Raw genomic sequence first — 16,290 nt, forward strand, 5'->3', positions numbered from 1 at the left:
TAACTACCATTTTGCGTTCTATAAAGGACTTCTTACTTTTGCATGCATTTAAATGTCGTGTGAAAGAATTTTTTCAAAGTCAGAAAAAATAAATTTACTAAGCACTGAGGCTAATATCTAGTTTGTGATGACATCCTTTGATAAATTTGCTCATTCTACTTCAGGCTGGGTTCACACTGGTGCAAACACAGAAATTGCGTGTGATCTGCAAAGCAATGCGGTACGAATCACATGTGATGTCTGTGCGATGCAAGTTCAGACATGCAAACTGGCTGAAATTGCATCACATTTGCACTAAAATGGTGCAGAACCCTTTTTCACACCCTTGCAATCCGACTCCTGTACCATTTGACAGTTCGCAGTGCGATCTGCGAAAGGATCTGGGGGTGTCATTAACTTTCTATTGACACCCCCAGCAGTTTGCAGAGGGCAGTGTGAACTGCCTACAAGTGAGATGCGATGTGGGAACCCGCACTGGAATCGGGCTGGTTCCCGCATTGCATATATGTGAACCCAGCCTTACTCTCTCTACAGAGACAATGCTAAGCTTGTATAACTTAACCATCTTGGACATCTCATAGACTGGGCAATACAATGAATTTGGCTCGATTAGTCATCATCCTCCCCATACCTAGCGACACTTGCTTGACTATTTTCTGGCTAAGTCATCTGTCAGCTGTTTATATACATCTGGGATTTTTTTCACTGAGCGCAATAATGTAGAAATCAGATGGATAATAATATATATAAATTTCATGGTGGGTCCCAAGACTTGCGTTTCTCCAGGTGGCCCCAGAGTCCCAGTCTGCCTCTGATTTTATATATATATATATATATATATATATATATATATATATATATATATATATATATATATATATATATATATATATATATATATATTACAATTCATAGGGATTGCTAAAACTGGAGAGTGCAAAATCTGGTGCCGCTGTACATGGTAGCCAATCTGCTTCTAACTTCAGCTTGTCAGTTAAATTGGACAAAAAAAACAACAACCTGGAAGCTGATTAGTTTCTTTGCAGGGCTGCACCAGATTTTGCACTCTCCAGTTTTAATAAATTGACCCAATAGTGTCTGTAATTTTATAAAATCTATTTTCCGTGTTGTCAATAATATTACTGAAATAGTTTAAGTAAGAAAGCAAGATGTTATATCATTATAGATGGAGCTTTGGGTATATTCACTGTAGTTTTATACTAAAATGCATATCAAGGAAAAGTTAATTGAGAGTTTTGGTGGTAATGTGTATCTTGTGGTAACTGTCCCATTTATAGTGTGTTGTTTGAAATATTTTAGTCATGACCCACAAGTTAACTAATTTCAGTAGATGTTTTGTTGGCTAAATGCTTTCTTCTGTTTTTCAGCTTGTTGCTTGCCCTACATTCCAGAGAAGGGAACCGTTGGAGCTAGTGGAGACCTTGCCCCCCTTTCACATCTTGCTTTGGGCTTAATAGGAGAAGGCAAGATGTGGTCACCAAAGAGCGGCTGGGCTGATGCTAAATATGTAAGACTTAGCAACTGCTCCTAATATATTTTTTCATTACGTAGGGGACAAGTTCCCTATGTGATTATTATTTGGTGACTGGAGTGTTTGTGAACATTTGTATGAACAGAGTATGTCTTTAAATGCAGGTTCTTGAGGCACATGGACTAAGACCAGTTTCACTGAAACCTAAAGAGGTAATTGTTTACACGTACATCATTTTAGCTTTCATATTTTTTCTCCATATGTTTTTATTGCAAACTTATAATGTATGCACATGAGGCTATTATAATATTCTTATATTCTCTTAGATTGTAAGCTCGAAGGAGCAGGGCCCTCTGATTCCTACTGTATCAAAGTGTATTGTATTTGTACTGTCTACCCTCAAGTTGTAAAGCGCGACGTAAACTGTTGGCGCTATATAAATCCTGTATAATAATAATAATAATATATTCTGAACTTTTCATGATGGTGCAAGCTGCCCTACATTCAGTGACCTAATAGTTTAGAGCTGTAGATCTTATGTTTGCTTCACACAAAGAAACAACCATACAACCTGAGTGAAAGAAAGCTACATGTTTGGGTACCTCCTATAACAGTGATGATCCAATTGACTTTTCAAGGACCCCCTAATAGTTCATATTTCCCTAACTATCAGATAGGCATAGAGCTACAATAAATAGTATCCCTTGTAAAAGAGTGCAAATTTTTTTACCTGCCAGTCTAACACACCTTGTATAGGCCATGTTACATCATAGGAAAACAAACAACATAGGAATATTTTCCTGCTCATATCCCATTGCCCTCTTTCTAGTTGAAAAGCTTCAGGATGTGGCTGATCAGGAAAGGAGAAACCCCTTGCTGGTTTGACCTCATAGGAGCAGAAGAGTGTTCTCCTTGCTCTATTAGTCTCTATTCCCGTGTGATTATGGCCCTTAGGAAGCCTCAAAGACCAAAAACAAGCCCCATCACTCTAGACCAGGGGTGTCAAACTGTCCCTTTCAGCTGTTGCAGAACTATAAGTCCCATCATGCCTCTGCCTGTGGGAGTCATGCGTGTAACTGTCAGCCTTGCAATGCCCCATGGGACTTGTAGTTCCGTAACAGCTGGAGGGTTGCCAGTTTGACATCTGTGCTCTAGACCATTCAGCTGGTTTCATTGTGTATATGTGTAAACCTATAGTGTGTGTGTGTGTGTGTGTGTGTGTGTGTGTGTGTGTACAGGTTAGGGTAGGAAGGATGGAAAAGCAGAGTTGAGAGCTTGGGTGATATTTTGAGATGGGGTTGGAGATGTAGCTGGAGGCAGAGTTGTGTATGGCTTTGTATGATAGCATTTTGTAAGTTAGACTAGCAGAAGCCTGTGGAGGCATTGGTAGGAGGTGGTGGTAGCCAATAACGGGTTGGTAAGGTAGATGAGGCTAGCGGCAGAATTCATGATAGACTGAAAGGGGAGGGGGGAGTAGCTTGTATAAAGGTAAGCCAATGAGTAGGGAGTTGCAATAGTTGAGGCGTGTCAGGAACCATAAACAGACAGAGACAGGTCAGTTAAAATCACACTGTTAATGAAATAACAGTTCAGGAATGTAGTCAAAAACAGAAGCCAGGGTTTGGTATTCAGACGAGCCGGGCTAGGAAACCAGAAGTCAGAGTAGCAAAAATCAGGAACAGAAATCGAAGGGAAGTCAGCCGGGCCAAGACATACACCGGAACGCAGGAAGGAATGCACTTGGAGATCATAGACCTCGCAAGGGCAAGGAGAAAATTAGCTAAGCTGTTTAAATAGCAAAAAGGGTCTGGTTGTAGGCTAGACTAATGAGGCAGGTTAATGGTAACTGGGTGAGTCACTGTGGTAACAATGAGTGGCTGGTAATTAACGGACAGCTGAGCTGCTTCTGAGCACTGCTAGAAAAGAGCTGCTCGTTAAGTAGAAGGAGCCAGCCTTGATGAGGGTGAAATATAACTAGAAAGTGTATTAGTAGCTGTGTGGTGTCATTTTTTTAAGGCTGGATTCACACCTATGAATTTTTAGTGCTTTTTGCATTTAGCCGATTTGCACTACAGAACATGTTCCATAGGAAACCATGCTAAATGGACTGTAGTGCAAATCTGCAAAAAGCACTAGAAATGCATAGGTGTGAATCCAGCCTAAGATGGGGTGAAATTTGAAAATGGAAGAGAGGCTAAGGTGGCAAGATTTTGACAGTCATTGGAGGCGGGGCCTGAAGGGGAGGTTAGAGTCCAGAATTATACCTAGTAGCCTGGCATGAGTAGAAAGGACTGATAGTTGTGCTGTTCATCTTGATTAAAAAGGAAAAGACAGGGGGCATGGCAAATGAAGAGGTGGGGTAAGCTGAAGAGTAGATAGTAAGATCTGTATGTCATCAGCATAGAGATCGTATTATTATTATTATTATTATTATTATAATACAGGATTTATATAGCGCCAACAGTTTGCGCAGCGCTTTACAACATGGGGCAGACAGTACACTTACAATACAAATCAATACAGGAGGGATCAGAGGGCCCTGCTCGTTAGAGCTTACAATCTAGAGGATTGGAAGCCATGGAAGGTTATCAACTGACCCAGTGAGAAGGGCAAAGCCTAGGGCAGTGATGGCGAACCTTGGCACCCTAGATGTTTTGGAACTACATTTCCCATCATTGAAACTGTAGTTCCAAAACCTCTGGGGTGCCAAGGTTCGCCTTCACTGGCCTAAGGGAACCCCAATGGAAAGAGGAAGAGGAGAGGAGGAAATTGTCAGGGCTGGGCTCAGCCCTTCCTTCTCTGAGCTGGCCGCTCAGCTGTGAGCTAATTGCCAGCTCCTATCTCTCCACAGTTACTCAGCTGTTGATGATATCCTGCTCGTTAGTCCTGCCTACTTAAGCCATCCAGTCCAGAGGAGCTCTGCCTTCGCCCTGGTCAACATCACAGAAACCTATTTCCTGTGATCCTGTTCAAGACTTGCTTTGCTGACATCCCTTCTGGCTCCAGATCCTGCTTGCTATTTCACTACATGGATCCCTGCCTTCTGGCTTGGCTGACTATTCGTTCCGGTTACTGAACTTTGGCTATGTTTTGACTACGTTTGTTCTTTTTACTTTTATTATTAAACAAGTGTGATTTAACTGTACTTCTGTCTCGGCCTGATTTCATGGTTTCTGACAGTAGGCGAAGGCCAAGAATTCAGAAGATGCAGTCAATCCACTTGTTGGTAATATTTTTTCCAGAATGGATGAACTGGATCACCACATGGATCAGTTTGCCATGGCGTTACAAACGCTCTTGGGTTGCACAGCTTACCTGGAATCTCCCACTGTGGCGCCCCGGTACAACCTATGTTGCAAGCTGACCCTGCTGCTGCTCCAGTCTCTGTGCAGGCACCCGCCTCGAATATTACCTCTACAAGAGGTATGACTGGTTCCGCTCTGCTTCCCCAGCGATTTGGGGGTGATCCAGTCCAATGCAGAGGGTTTCTCAACCAGTTTGAGATGCTGCCCCAGGTGTTTCCCACGGACAGAAGCAAAGTAGGTTTTGTGATATCTTTGCTTTCTGAGAGAGCCTTCGCCTGGGCAAACCCTCTATGGGAGACTCAAAAACCTGTTGTTTTGAGCTACCCTGAGTTTGTGGCTTGTTTAAAAGGGTATTTGACGTTCCCACACGCTCTGCTTCTGCTACCAAGTGCCTCATGTCCATCAAACAGAGTACGAGAACTGTTGCCAACTACACCATTGAATTCTGTACTCTGGCAGCAGAGGTTGCGGGAACAACGAGGGCCTCGTGGCTGCTTTTTCTCATGGTCTCTCTGATACCATCAAGGATAAGATAGCAGCCCGAGATATACCTACTGAGCTGGAGAAGTTGATCACATTTGCCACCCTCATTGACTCCAGACTCAGAGAAAGACTCCTTTTAAGGAGCGCTTGTGGAATCCTCCTGTACGTTTTGTCTCCGAGCTTTGCAGTCCCACCTGTGTCTCCCTCACCTCCCATGCCTCCCTCCTGGTACCGAGTCGGTCAGTGAAGATGAACCCTTGCACTTGGGTTTCACGTGTCTCTCTGCGGATGAGAGAACCTTAAGGAGAAGGGAGAGATTGTGCCTTTATTGTGGCCAGGCACAATAAAGTCTCAATCTCTCATGAATGTCTCATTCTTACCCAGTACTAAGAATGTATAGGCTGACGCCTTGTCATGACAATTTTTTCCTCCGCTTCCAAGTTGGAGTCGGTTCCGGTTCCTGTGATTCCTCCTGATCGTATTCTGGCTACGGTTCACACCAGTCTCACTTCTCCTCTGGGTGACAAAATTGTTGCTGATTAGGTCCATACTCCTCCTGAGAAACCTTGTGACCACTGCTTTGTCCCAGAGAGTCTCTGTACTGCCGTGTTCCAGACTTACTATTCTCCCAAGGCTGCTGGCCACCCTGGATAGAATCGACTCTTTTGGGCCATTTCCCAAAAATTCTGGTGGCTTGGTCTACGTGCTGCCTGTTCCGTGTGTGGTCAGAGTAAGACTCCACGACACCTTCCAGTGGGCCTCCTACAACCCATACCCAATGGAGAGAAGCCCTGGACCCACCTGTCTATGGATTTCATTGTGGAGTTGCCCAACTCCCCAGGGCAACACGGTTATCCTTATGGTGGTTGACAGGTTCTCAAAGATGTGTCATTCTATTCCACTTAAGAAGTTGCCCACTCCTAAGGAACTGGCTTCCATTTTTGCTCGCAAGATCTTTCGCTTACATGGGCTACCCAAGGTGATTGTCTCAGACAGGGGTAGTCCAGTTTTTGTCCCGGTTCTGGCGAGCCTTTTGTGCACAGTTGGGAATTCAGCTTGCTTTCTCCTCTGCGTATCACCCGCTGTCTAATGGGGCCGCAGAACGAGTCAGTCCTTGGAGCAATTCCTACATTGCTATATTTATGACCATCATAACAACTGGTCAAACCTATTACTATGGGCAGAGTTTGCTCACAACAGTGCCTTGAATTCTGCTTCCCGATTGTCCCCGTTTATGGCGAATTATGTTTTCCAACCTTCCATGTTGCCTGAATTGTTTATTCCACAGAATATTCCTGCGTTAGAGGAGCATCTCTGTGGTCTTCGTTACACTTGGGCACAAGTGCAGGAGGCTTTGCGACATGCTAATGATAGGTACAGACTCCATGCTGACTGCAGACGCCTGCCTGTGCCTTCCTACCATGTTGTGGACAGGGTTTGGCTGTCATCTCGCAACCTCCGACTTCGTGTTCCCTCACTGAAGTTCACACCTCGGTTTATTGGGCCTTTCTGTATTCTTCTCAGGATTAACCCAGTGGCTTACGCATTAGACCTTCCTTCTAATATGCGTATTTCGACTGTATTTCACGTCTCCTTATTAAAACCTTTGGTCTGCAACCACTTTACCACCTCGGTGCCACGTCCTTACTCTGTACAGGTTGAGAACCATGAGTAGTATGAAGTGCAGTCCATTGTTAACTCCCGTAGGTTCCGTGGGCACATACAGTACCTGGTGCATTGGAAAGGCTACGGTCCAGGGGAACGCTCTTGGGTCTCTTGGGTCATGCCCCTGTCGTCCTCCTTAATTTCCATAGTTTTCCCCTCAAGCCTGGTGGTCCTCCGAGGGGGAGGGGGGTACTCTCAGGGCTTGGCTCAGCCCTTCCTTCTCTGAGCTGGCTGCAGTTACTCAGCTGTTGATGATATCCTGCTCGTCAGTCCTGCCTACTTAAGCCATCCAGTCCAGAGGAACTCTGCCTTTGCCCTGGTCAACATCACAGAAACTATTTCCTGCGATCCTGTTCAAGACTTGCTTTGCTGACATCCCTTCTGGCTCCAGATCCTGCTGGCTGTTCCACTGCATTGATCCCTGACTTCTGGCTTGGCTGACTATCCGTTCCGGTTACTGAACTTTGGCTATGTTTTGACTATGTTTGTTCTTTTTACTTTTATTATTAAACAAGTGTGATTTAACTATAGTTCTGTCTCTGCCTGATTTCATGGTTTCTGACAGAAATAGATTTGTAGATGACTTTGAAGGTGCATTGTGCTATGTAGGGGAAAACTACTAAAGTGTCTTGGAGGCCAAAGTAGTGGAGTTTTTTTTGAGTATGGGCAGGTGGTCAACAATATCAAATGCAGCAGAAAGGTTTAACCACTTCAGCCCCGGTAGGATTTACCCCCTTCCTGACCAGAGCACTTTTTACAATTTGGCACTGCGTCGCTTTAACTGCTAATTGCGCGGTCATGCAATGCTGTACCCAAACGAAATTTGCGTCCTTTTCTTCCCACAAATAGAGCTTTCTTTTGATGGTATTTGATCACCTCTGCCGTTTTTTATTTTTTGCGCTATACACGGAAAAAGACCGAAAATTTTGAAAAATAATGATATTTTCTACTTTTTGTTCTAAAAAAAAATCCAATAAACTCAATTTTAGTCATACATTTAGGCCAAAATGTATTCGGCCACGTCTTTGGTAAAAAAAATGTCAATAAATGTATATTTATTGGTTTGCGCAAAAGTTATAACGCCTACAAACTAGGGTACATTTTCTGGAATTTACACAGCCTTTAATTTATGACTGCCTATGTCGTTTCTTGAGGTGCTAAAATGGCAGGGCAGTACAAAACCCCCACAAATGACCCCATTTTGGAAAGTAGATACCCCAAGGAAATTGCTGAGAGGCATGTTGAGCCCATTGAATATTCATTTTTTTTTTTTTTTTTTTTTTTGTCCCAAGTGATTGAATAATGACAAAAAAAAATAAAAAATTACAAAAAGTTGTCACTAAATGATATATTGCTCACACAGGCCATGGGCATATGTGGAATTGCACCCCAAAATACGTTTAGCTGCTTCTCCTGAGTATGGGGATACCACATGTGTGGGACTTTTTAGGAGCCTAGCCGCGTACGGGGCCCCGAAAACCAATCACCGCCTTCAGGCTTTCTAAGGGTGTAAATTTTTGATTTCACTCTTCACTGCCTATCACAGTTTCGGAGGCCATGGAATGCCCAGGTGGCACAACCCCCCCCAAATGACCCCATTTTGGAAAGTAGACACCCCAAGCTATTTGCTGAGAGGCATGGTGAGTATTTTGCAGCTCTCATTTGTTTTTGAAAATGAAGAAAGACAAGAAAAAAATTTTTTTTTTTCTATTTTCAAAACTTTGTGACAAAAAGTGAGGTCTGCAAAATACTCACTATACCGCTCAGCAAATAGCTTGGGGTGTCTACTTTCCAAAATGGGGTCATTTGGGGGGTTTTTTGCCACCTGGGCATTCCATGGCCTCCGAAACTGTGATAGGCAGTGAAGAGTGAAATCAAAAATTTACACCCTTAGAAAGCCTGAAGGCGGTGCTTGGTTTTCGGGGTCCCGTGCGCGGCTAGGCTCCCAAAAAGTCCCACACATGTGGTATCCCCATACTCAGGAGAAGCAACAGAATGTATTTTGGGGTGTAATTTCACATATTCCCATGGCATGTTTGAGCAATATATCATTTAGTGACAACTTTGTGCAAAAAAAAAAAAAAAAAAATTGTCTCTTTCCCGCAACTTGTGTCACAATATAAAATATTCCATGGACTCGACATGCCTCTCAGCAAATAGCTTGGGGTGTCTACTTTCCAAAATGGGGTCATTTGGGGGGGTTTTGAACTGTCCTGGCATTTTATGCACAACATTTAGAAGCTTATGTCACACATCACCCACTCTTCTAACCACTTGAAGACAAAGCCCTTTCTGACACTTTTTGATTACTTGAAAAAATTATTTTTTTTTGCAAGAAAATTACTTTGAACCCCCAAACATTATATATTTTTTTAAAGCAAATGCACTACAGATTAAAATGGTGGGTGTTTCATTTTTTTTTTCACACAGTATTTGCGCAGCGATTTTTCAAACGCATTTTTTGGGGAAAAAACACACTTTTTTAAATTTTAATGCACTAAAACACACTATATTGCCCAAATGTTTGATGGAATAAAAAAGATGATCTTAGGCCGAGTACATGGATACCAAACATGACATGCTTTAAAATTGCGCACAAACGTGCAGTGGCGACAAACTAAATACATTTTTAAAAGCCTTTACAGGTTACCACTTTAGATTTACAGAGGAGGTCTACGGCTAAACTTACTGCCCTCGATCTGACCTTCGCGGTGATACCTCACATGCATGGTGCAATTGCTGTTTACATTTGATGCCAGACCGACGCTTGCGTTCGCCTTTTTTTTTTTTTCTTTATTATTTGTTTGCTTTTTTATCTTATTTTTAAACTGTTCCTTTCATTTTTGTTTTTTTTTAAATCATTTTTATTGTTATCTCAGGGAATGTAAATATCCCCTATGATAGCAGTAGGTAGTGAAAGGTACTCTTTTTTTGATAAAATTGGGGTCTATTAGACCCTAGATTTCTCCTCTGCCCTCAAAGCATCTGACCACACCAAGATTGGTGTGATAAAATGCTTTCCCAATTTCCCAATGACGCTGTTTACATCCGGCGAAATCTAAGTCATAAAATGTTCGTAGCTTCCGGTTTCTTAGGCCATAGAGATGTTTGGAGCCACTCTGGTCTCTGATCAGCTCTATGGTCAGCTGGCTGAATCACCGGCTGCATTCTCAGGTTCCCTGTTGAGACAGGAGAGCCAGAGAAAAACACGGAAGACGGTAGGGGAGGGGGGCATTCCCTCCCACTGCTTGTAAAAGCAGTCTAGAGGCTAATTAGCCACTAGGATTGCTTTTACATGAAAGCCGACCGCTGGCTGAAAAGAATGATACCAAGATGATACCTAAACCTGCAGGCATCATTCTGGTATAACCACTCAAAGTCGTGAATGGCGTACTTGAAGACAAAAAAATGGTTAACAATAAAGCACAGTAAACGGTAAAGTATAAAAAATTGCATACCTGAAAAGCAAACATGATAAAACATAATAACAATAAAACATTGCAGAATAGAATACAGTAAAAAAGAGCAGAACAATAGAGAGAGAGAGAACAATAAAACGACAACTATTTTTTTTTTATGTTATATTTTTGTTTGTGTTTTTTTTTTTTTTTTACACTTTTTTTTGTAACTTTTATAACTGTAACCGGTTCCAGGTTCGGGTCTCTCAAAATGCGATGGCATCTTGGGAGACCCTGTGAAAGTGTGCCTAGTCTGTGGAATGCTGTACCCTACGCTAATACTCAACTAGTGAATTGTAGCGTTCAAAACATTCACCAATGCAAAGACCAGGATTGTCAGGACAGGAGGGACAATAATAGCGGGTGTCACGCCTATATCCGCGCTTGCTGCAGACACGACATCTTTTGAGGGGGTTTGTTGGGTAGGGGTACTCAGGAGGACATAAAGAAAATGCCTCTCATGCAGCCGACTGCATTTGGTTGGGGATGTGAATGGGGGAAGTACGGGTGCTGCAGAAGCGGTGGGTTCCCAATTAGGATTGGCGAATGCAGCAGGAAGGGCATTATGGGCACGACGGGCCTGTGTTTGTCTTTTTGGTGGCAGCGGGACACTACTTGTGCTTGCCACCTCACCAGCTTGAACTGCACTTATGGGACTCGCCACGTCACCAAGTGTTACTGCAGTGCTGGTTTGACTACGACCGGGGTGTACTAGGCCGCTGGTGCTTGCCAGTTCACCAAAACGCTACCAAAAAAACTGTTAGCGATCGCAGGGATCAGGCCTGACTCTGCGAACGCTGCAGTTATGCGTTTAGTGTTTTGTAAGTTAGTGATCGATCGATACTGCACTTGGCTGGGCTGGGCCAGACGGAGGGGCAAAACGCAGGTGCTAGCAGGTATCTGGGCTGATCCCCCTAACACTGCGTTTTTGGTAACCCTAAACTGCTGGGGACGCCAGTATAGATCTGATCGGATCAGATATTGATCCGTTCAGATACTATACCACTAAGGGAGGTGTACGCTGCGTGCATGGGTGTTAGCGGTACTGGCACTAACCTGACGCTGCCTGGGGCAGGTGCTTGCCAGTTCACCAAAACGCTACCAAAAAAACTGTTAGCGATTGCAGGGATCAGGCCTGACTCTGCGAACGCTGCAGTTATGCGTTTAGTGTTTTGTAAGTTAGTGATCGATCGATACTGCACTTGGCTGGGCTGGGCCAGACGGAGGGGCAAAACGCAGGTGCTAGCAGGTATCTGGGCTGATCCCCCTAACACTGCGTTTTTGGTAACCCTAAACTGCTGGGGACGCCAGTATAGATCTGATCGGATCAGATATTGATCCGTTCAGATACTATACCACTAAGGGAGGTGTACGCTGCGTGCATGGGCGTTAGCGGTACTGGCACTAACCTGACGCTGCCTGGGGCAGGTGCTTGCCAGTTCACCAAAACGCTACCAAAAAAACTGTTAGCGATCGCAGGGATCAGGCCTGACTCTGCGAACGCTGCAGTTATGCGTTTAGTGTTTTGTAAGTGTCAGTGATCGATCGATCGATACTGCACTTGGGTGGGCTGGGCTGGGCCGGGCGGAGGGGCAAAACGCAGGTGCTAAAAGGTATCTGGGCTGATCCCGCTAACACTGCGTTTTTGGGAACCCTAAACTGCTGGGGACGCTAGTATAGATCTGATCGGATCAGATATTGATCCGTTCAGATACTATACCACTAAGGGAGGAGTATGCTGCGTGCGTGGGTGTTGGCGGTACTGGCGCTAATCTGACGCTGCCTGGGGCGACGCATATCACCGCCGGGTGATCAGGGGGCTAAACCTTTATTCGGTAATAAACGGCGGGTGCCCTGACACTATAAAAAATAAACAAACTAACCAGCGTCAACCGTAACGGTTATACGATGATCAGTGGTGAAAGGGTTAACTAGAGGGCTAACACTAACTGCCCTAACACAGTAACTGTCACAAACTGACACCATGCAGTAATCAGAAAAAAAAAAAAAAAAAACACTGCTTGGTGTCAGTGTGACGGGGGGTGATTGGGGGGCGATCGGGGGGGGTCGGGGGTGTAAAGTGTGCCTGGCATGTTCTACTGTGTGTGTGTGTGTGTGTTGGTGCACTCACATGTCTTCTCTCCTCCCCGGAACGGAAACTGCCGAGCCGAGGAGAGATGACATCACATCCTCTGCCTCTGTGTACTACACAGAGGCAGGGGATGATTGTCATTGGCTGGGAGCGATCGCGAGGGGGGGGGGAAACGATCGGATGGCCTCCCCCTCATCTCTGAATGCTTCCAGTCACAGGCCGACCGCCGCTGGCACCGGGGGGTCCGATGGGACCCCCCGCCCGCGGGAAGTCAATCACGTACCAGGTACGTGATTTTGCCTGCCCGTGCCATTCTGTTCGCGTATATAGGCGTTAGGCGGTCGGCAAGTGGTTAAGAGTATGCAATTAGATTGGCCTTTGGTTCAACAATGCTTATGAATATTGCTGATCTGATCCAGTGAAGCTGGAAAAAAAAAGGATCTGCTCATGAGAAGATTGCCTAGGCTATAATTGCTGAGCTCTTTCTAAAATTGCTAGTTCCTTGTCGGTAAAGTGAGAACATCAGTATATTTTTCTTGGGTCAATAACTCAGGAATTTAAGCCAGAGGGTCAGCATGACACAAAGGAACTAGCTTACCTTTAAATAGACTATCCCCCCTTCAGTCCATCATGAATGCTGCTGCCAGACTCATCCACCTTACAAACCGCTCAGTGTCTGCTACCCCTCTCTGCCAATCCCTCCATTGGCTACCACTCACCCAACGAATTAAATTCAAAATGCTAACAATAAGTTACAAAGCCATCCACAACTCTGCCCCCAGCTACATCACTAACCTAGTCTCAAAATACCAACCTAATCGCCATCTCCGTTCCTCCCAAGACCTCCTGCTCTCTAGCTCCCTCATCACCTCCTCCCATATCCGCCTCCAGGACTTCTCCCGAGCCTCGCCCATCCTCTGGAATTCCCTACCCCAATCTGTCAGACTGTCTCTAAATTTATCCACTTTTAGGCAATCCCTGAAAACTTTCCTCTTCAGAGAAGCCTATCCTGCCTCCATCTAACAACTGCACTATTTTCTCCATTAGCTCATGCCCCACAGCTATTACCCTTTTGTATAATTTGAACCTCCCTCCTAGATTGTAAGCTCTAACGAGCAGGGCCCTCTGATTCCTCCTGTATTGAATTGTATTGTACTTGTACTGTCTGCCCTAATATTGTAAAGCGCTGCGTAAACTGACGGCGCTATATAAATCCTGTATAATAATAATAATAATAATAATAATTTACAGGAGATAGTCGGCAATAGTAGGCCTTCACATTTTTCACATCAAGTATCCTTTGAGAAACCTTAAAATTATCCTTTGGGGGAGTTGAGGAATGAAATTGAGAATTTCTGCTATAATAAGATTTACAGTAATCCATGACTAATTCTTGAGCGTTTTATAAATTTGAAATTATTACAACCTGTGTATCCATATTTAGGTGACATAGCTTGATATATTTTTAGGATAGAAATGGTGAGACTGATTCATTTCAAGCTCTTGGTGTTCTTTCTGTTTGTTATAACTTATTTTACAAGAAGAAATATCTATCAATGAATGTATTCCTTGTCCACTTTTATCTGCTGTTTTGCTCAATGCTTGCAGGGTTTAGCTCTTATTAATGGGACGCAGATGATCACATCCCTGGGGTGTGAGGCCGTGGAGAGAGCCAGTGCAATTGCAAAGCAAGCTGACATTGTTGCTGCTCTAACATTGGAGGTCTTGAAAGGAACCACAAAAGCCTTTGACACTGGTAAATCATTGTGTGACAAAGCAAGTTAAACTACTATATTCTCCTAAAGTTTATATAATGCTGTTTGAACTCAACAAGCTGGTGATAGGAGATAACCGTATACTTATTTTTAAACCCTTTTTTTTAAATGCCTTATATCAGCTGCTCAACAGATTATACACACATACACCAATATATAGCATATATGTATAAAAAGGTTAAAATACTAGAACAAAGGAAACCCATTAATATTGACAGAATACTGTTTAGATGGCTCATAGATGGATTAGACATGTGCAAAACAAAAAAATTTTGTTATTTACAAAAATTTGTTTAGTTAAATTAGTTTAATCTGTTTAATTCATTTTACGGAATTTAGTTTTGTTTATTCGGATCGATTCAAAACGTTTTCGAATTCAAATCGTTTTCGAATTTCCAAAGAGAATAAAATAGAATAGAAAATAAAGGAATAGAATATAATAGAGTAAACAGAACAGAATAGAATAGAAAATAAAACCATAGTATAGAAAAAAAACAGAATAGAATGAATATAACGATCTTCCTTTTCTGATCTATTCTTTTCTATTCAATGTCGAATTGATTCCATTTGAATTTTGAGAAATTATTATATTCATTCTATTGTTCATTTTTATTCTTTTTCTATTGGTTTATTCTATTCTATTCTTTTCTATTCAAATTTCGGAAGATGGTTATATTCTTTCTATTCTATTGTTTTTTTTTCTATACTATTCTGTTATTTTCTATTCTAATCTATTCCAATCTATATTCGTTTCTATTCAAATTTGAATTAATTCTATTTGAATTTTGGGAAATGGTTATATACTTTCTATTCTATTTTTTTATTCTATTCCTTTTTTTTCTCTATTCTTTTATGTATTCAAAAATGTATTCTATTTGAAATTCAAATTTCAGAAGATGGTTATATTCTTTCTATGTTATTCTATCGTATTTGTTTCTATTATGGTATAGTCTATTCTATTCCTTTTTTTCTATTCTATTTTATTCTCTTTAGAAATTCAAAAAGCATTCAAATTTTGTACGAATTTTTTTTTCCGTTTTATTACAGATTTGTTTAAATTCAGTACTGTTGTAATTCGGAAATTTAGATACATCCGAATTTAAAAAAAAAAAGAACATTTGTCCGAATTTCAATTTGGAACAAAACGGACCGCACATGTCTAAGATAGATGGATAGATAGATACAGTGCCTTGATAAAGCATTCCTACCCTTTTGAAAGTTTCCACATTTTGTCATGTTACAATAAAAAACATACTGTAAATGTATTTTATGGGGATTTTATGTGATGGACAAACAGAGTGACACATAATTGTGAAGCGGAAGGAAAAAGATAAATGGTTTTTAATTTTTTTTTGCAAATAACTATCTGAAAAGTGTGGTGTGCATTTGTATTCAGCCCCCTTTTACTCTGATACCCCTAAAATCTAGTGGAACCAATTGCCTTAAGAAGTCACCTAATTAGTAAATAGAGTCCACCTGTGTAATTTAATCTCCGTATAAATACAGCTTTTCTGTGGAGCCTTCAGAGGTTTGTTAGAGAACCTTAGTGAACAAACCGAATCATGGCAGCCAAGAAACACATCCGACAGGTCAATGATAAAGTTGTGGAGAAGTTTAAAGCAGGGTTATGTTATAAAAAAAAATATCCCAAGCTTTGAACTTCTCATGGAGTACTGTTCAATTCATCATCTGAAAATGGAAAGAGTATGACACAACCGCAAACCTGCCAAGACATGGTCGTCCACCTAAACTGACAGGCCGGGCAAGGAGAGCATTAATCAGAGAAGCAGCCAAGAGGCTCATGGTAACAGAGATCCACAGCTCAGGTGGGTGAATCTATCCGCAGGGCAACTATTAGTTGTGCACTCCACAAATATAGCTTTTATGGAAGAGTGGCAAGAAGAAAGTCATTGCTGAAAGCAAGCCATAAGAAGTCCAGTTTTCAGTTTGCGAGAAGCCATGTGGGGGACACAGCAAACATGTGGAAGAAGGTGCTCTGGTCAGATAAGACAAAAATTTT

General features: G+C 42.4%; 1 protein-coding gene across 3 annotated transcripts in view; it reads left to right on the forward strand.

Annotated features, from left to right (window-relative positions):
- HAL (histidine ammonia-lyase) overlaps window positions 1–16,290 on the forward strand; it is a 63,090-nt gene that overhangs the window by 25,466 nt on the left and 21,334 nt on the right. For all 3 annotated transcript variants that reach the window (XM_073620147.1, XM_073620149.1, XM_073620150.1), the window contains 3 exons: window positions 1,389–1,528; window positions 1,657–1,704; window positions 14,104–14,251. In XM_073620147.1, coding sequence (XP_073476248.1) covers window positions 1,389–1,528; window positions 1,657–1,704; window positions 14,104–14,251 — 336 coding nt within the window. The remainder of the gene's footprint in view (window positions 1–1,388; window positions 1,529–1,656; window positions 1,705–14,103; window positions 14,252–16,290) is intronic.

Source organism: Aquarana catesbeiana, linkage group LG03, assembly GCF_042186555.1.
Source record: "Aquarana catesbeiana isolate 2022-GZ linkage group LG03, ASM4218655v1, whole genome shotgun sequence".
Taxonomy (NCBI): Eukaryota; Metazoa; Chordata; class Amphibia; order Anura; family Ranidae; genus Aquarana; species Aquarana catesbeiana.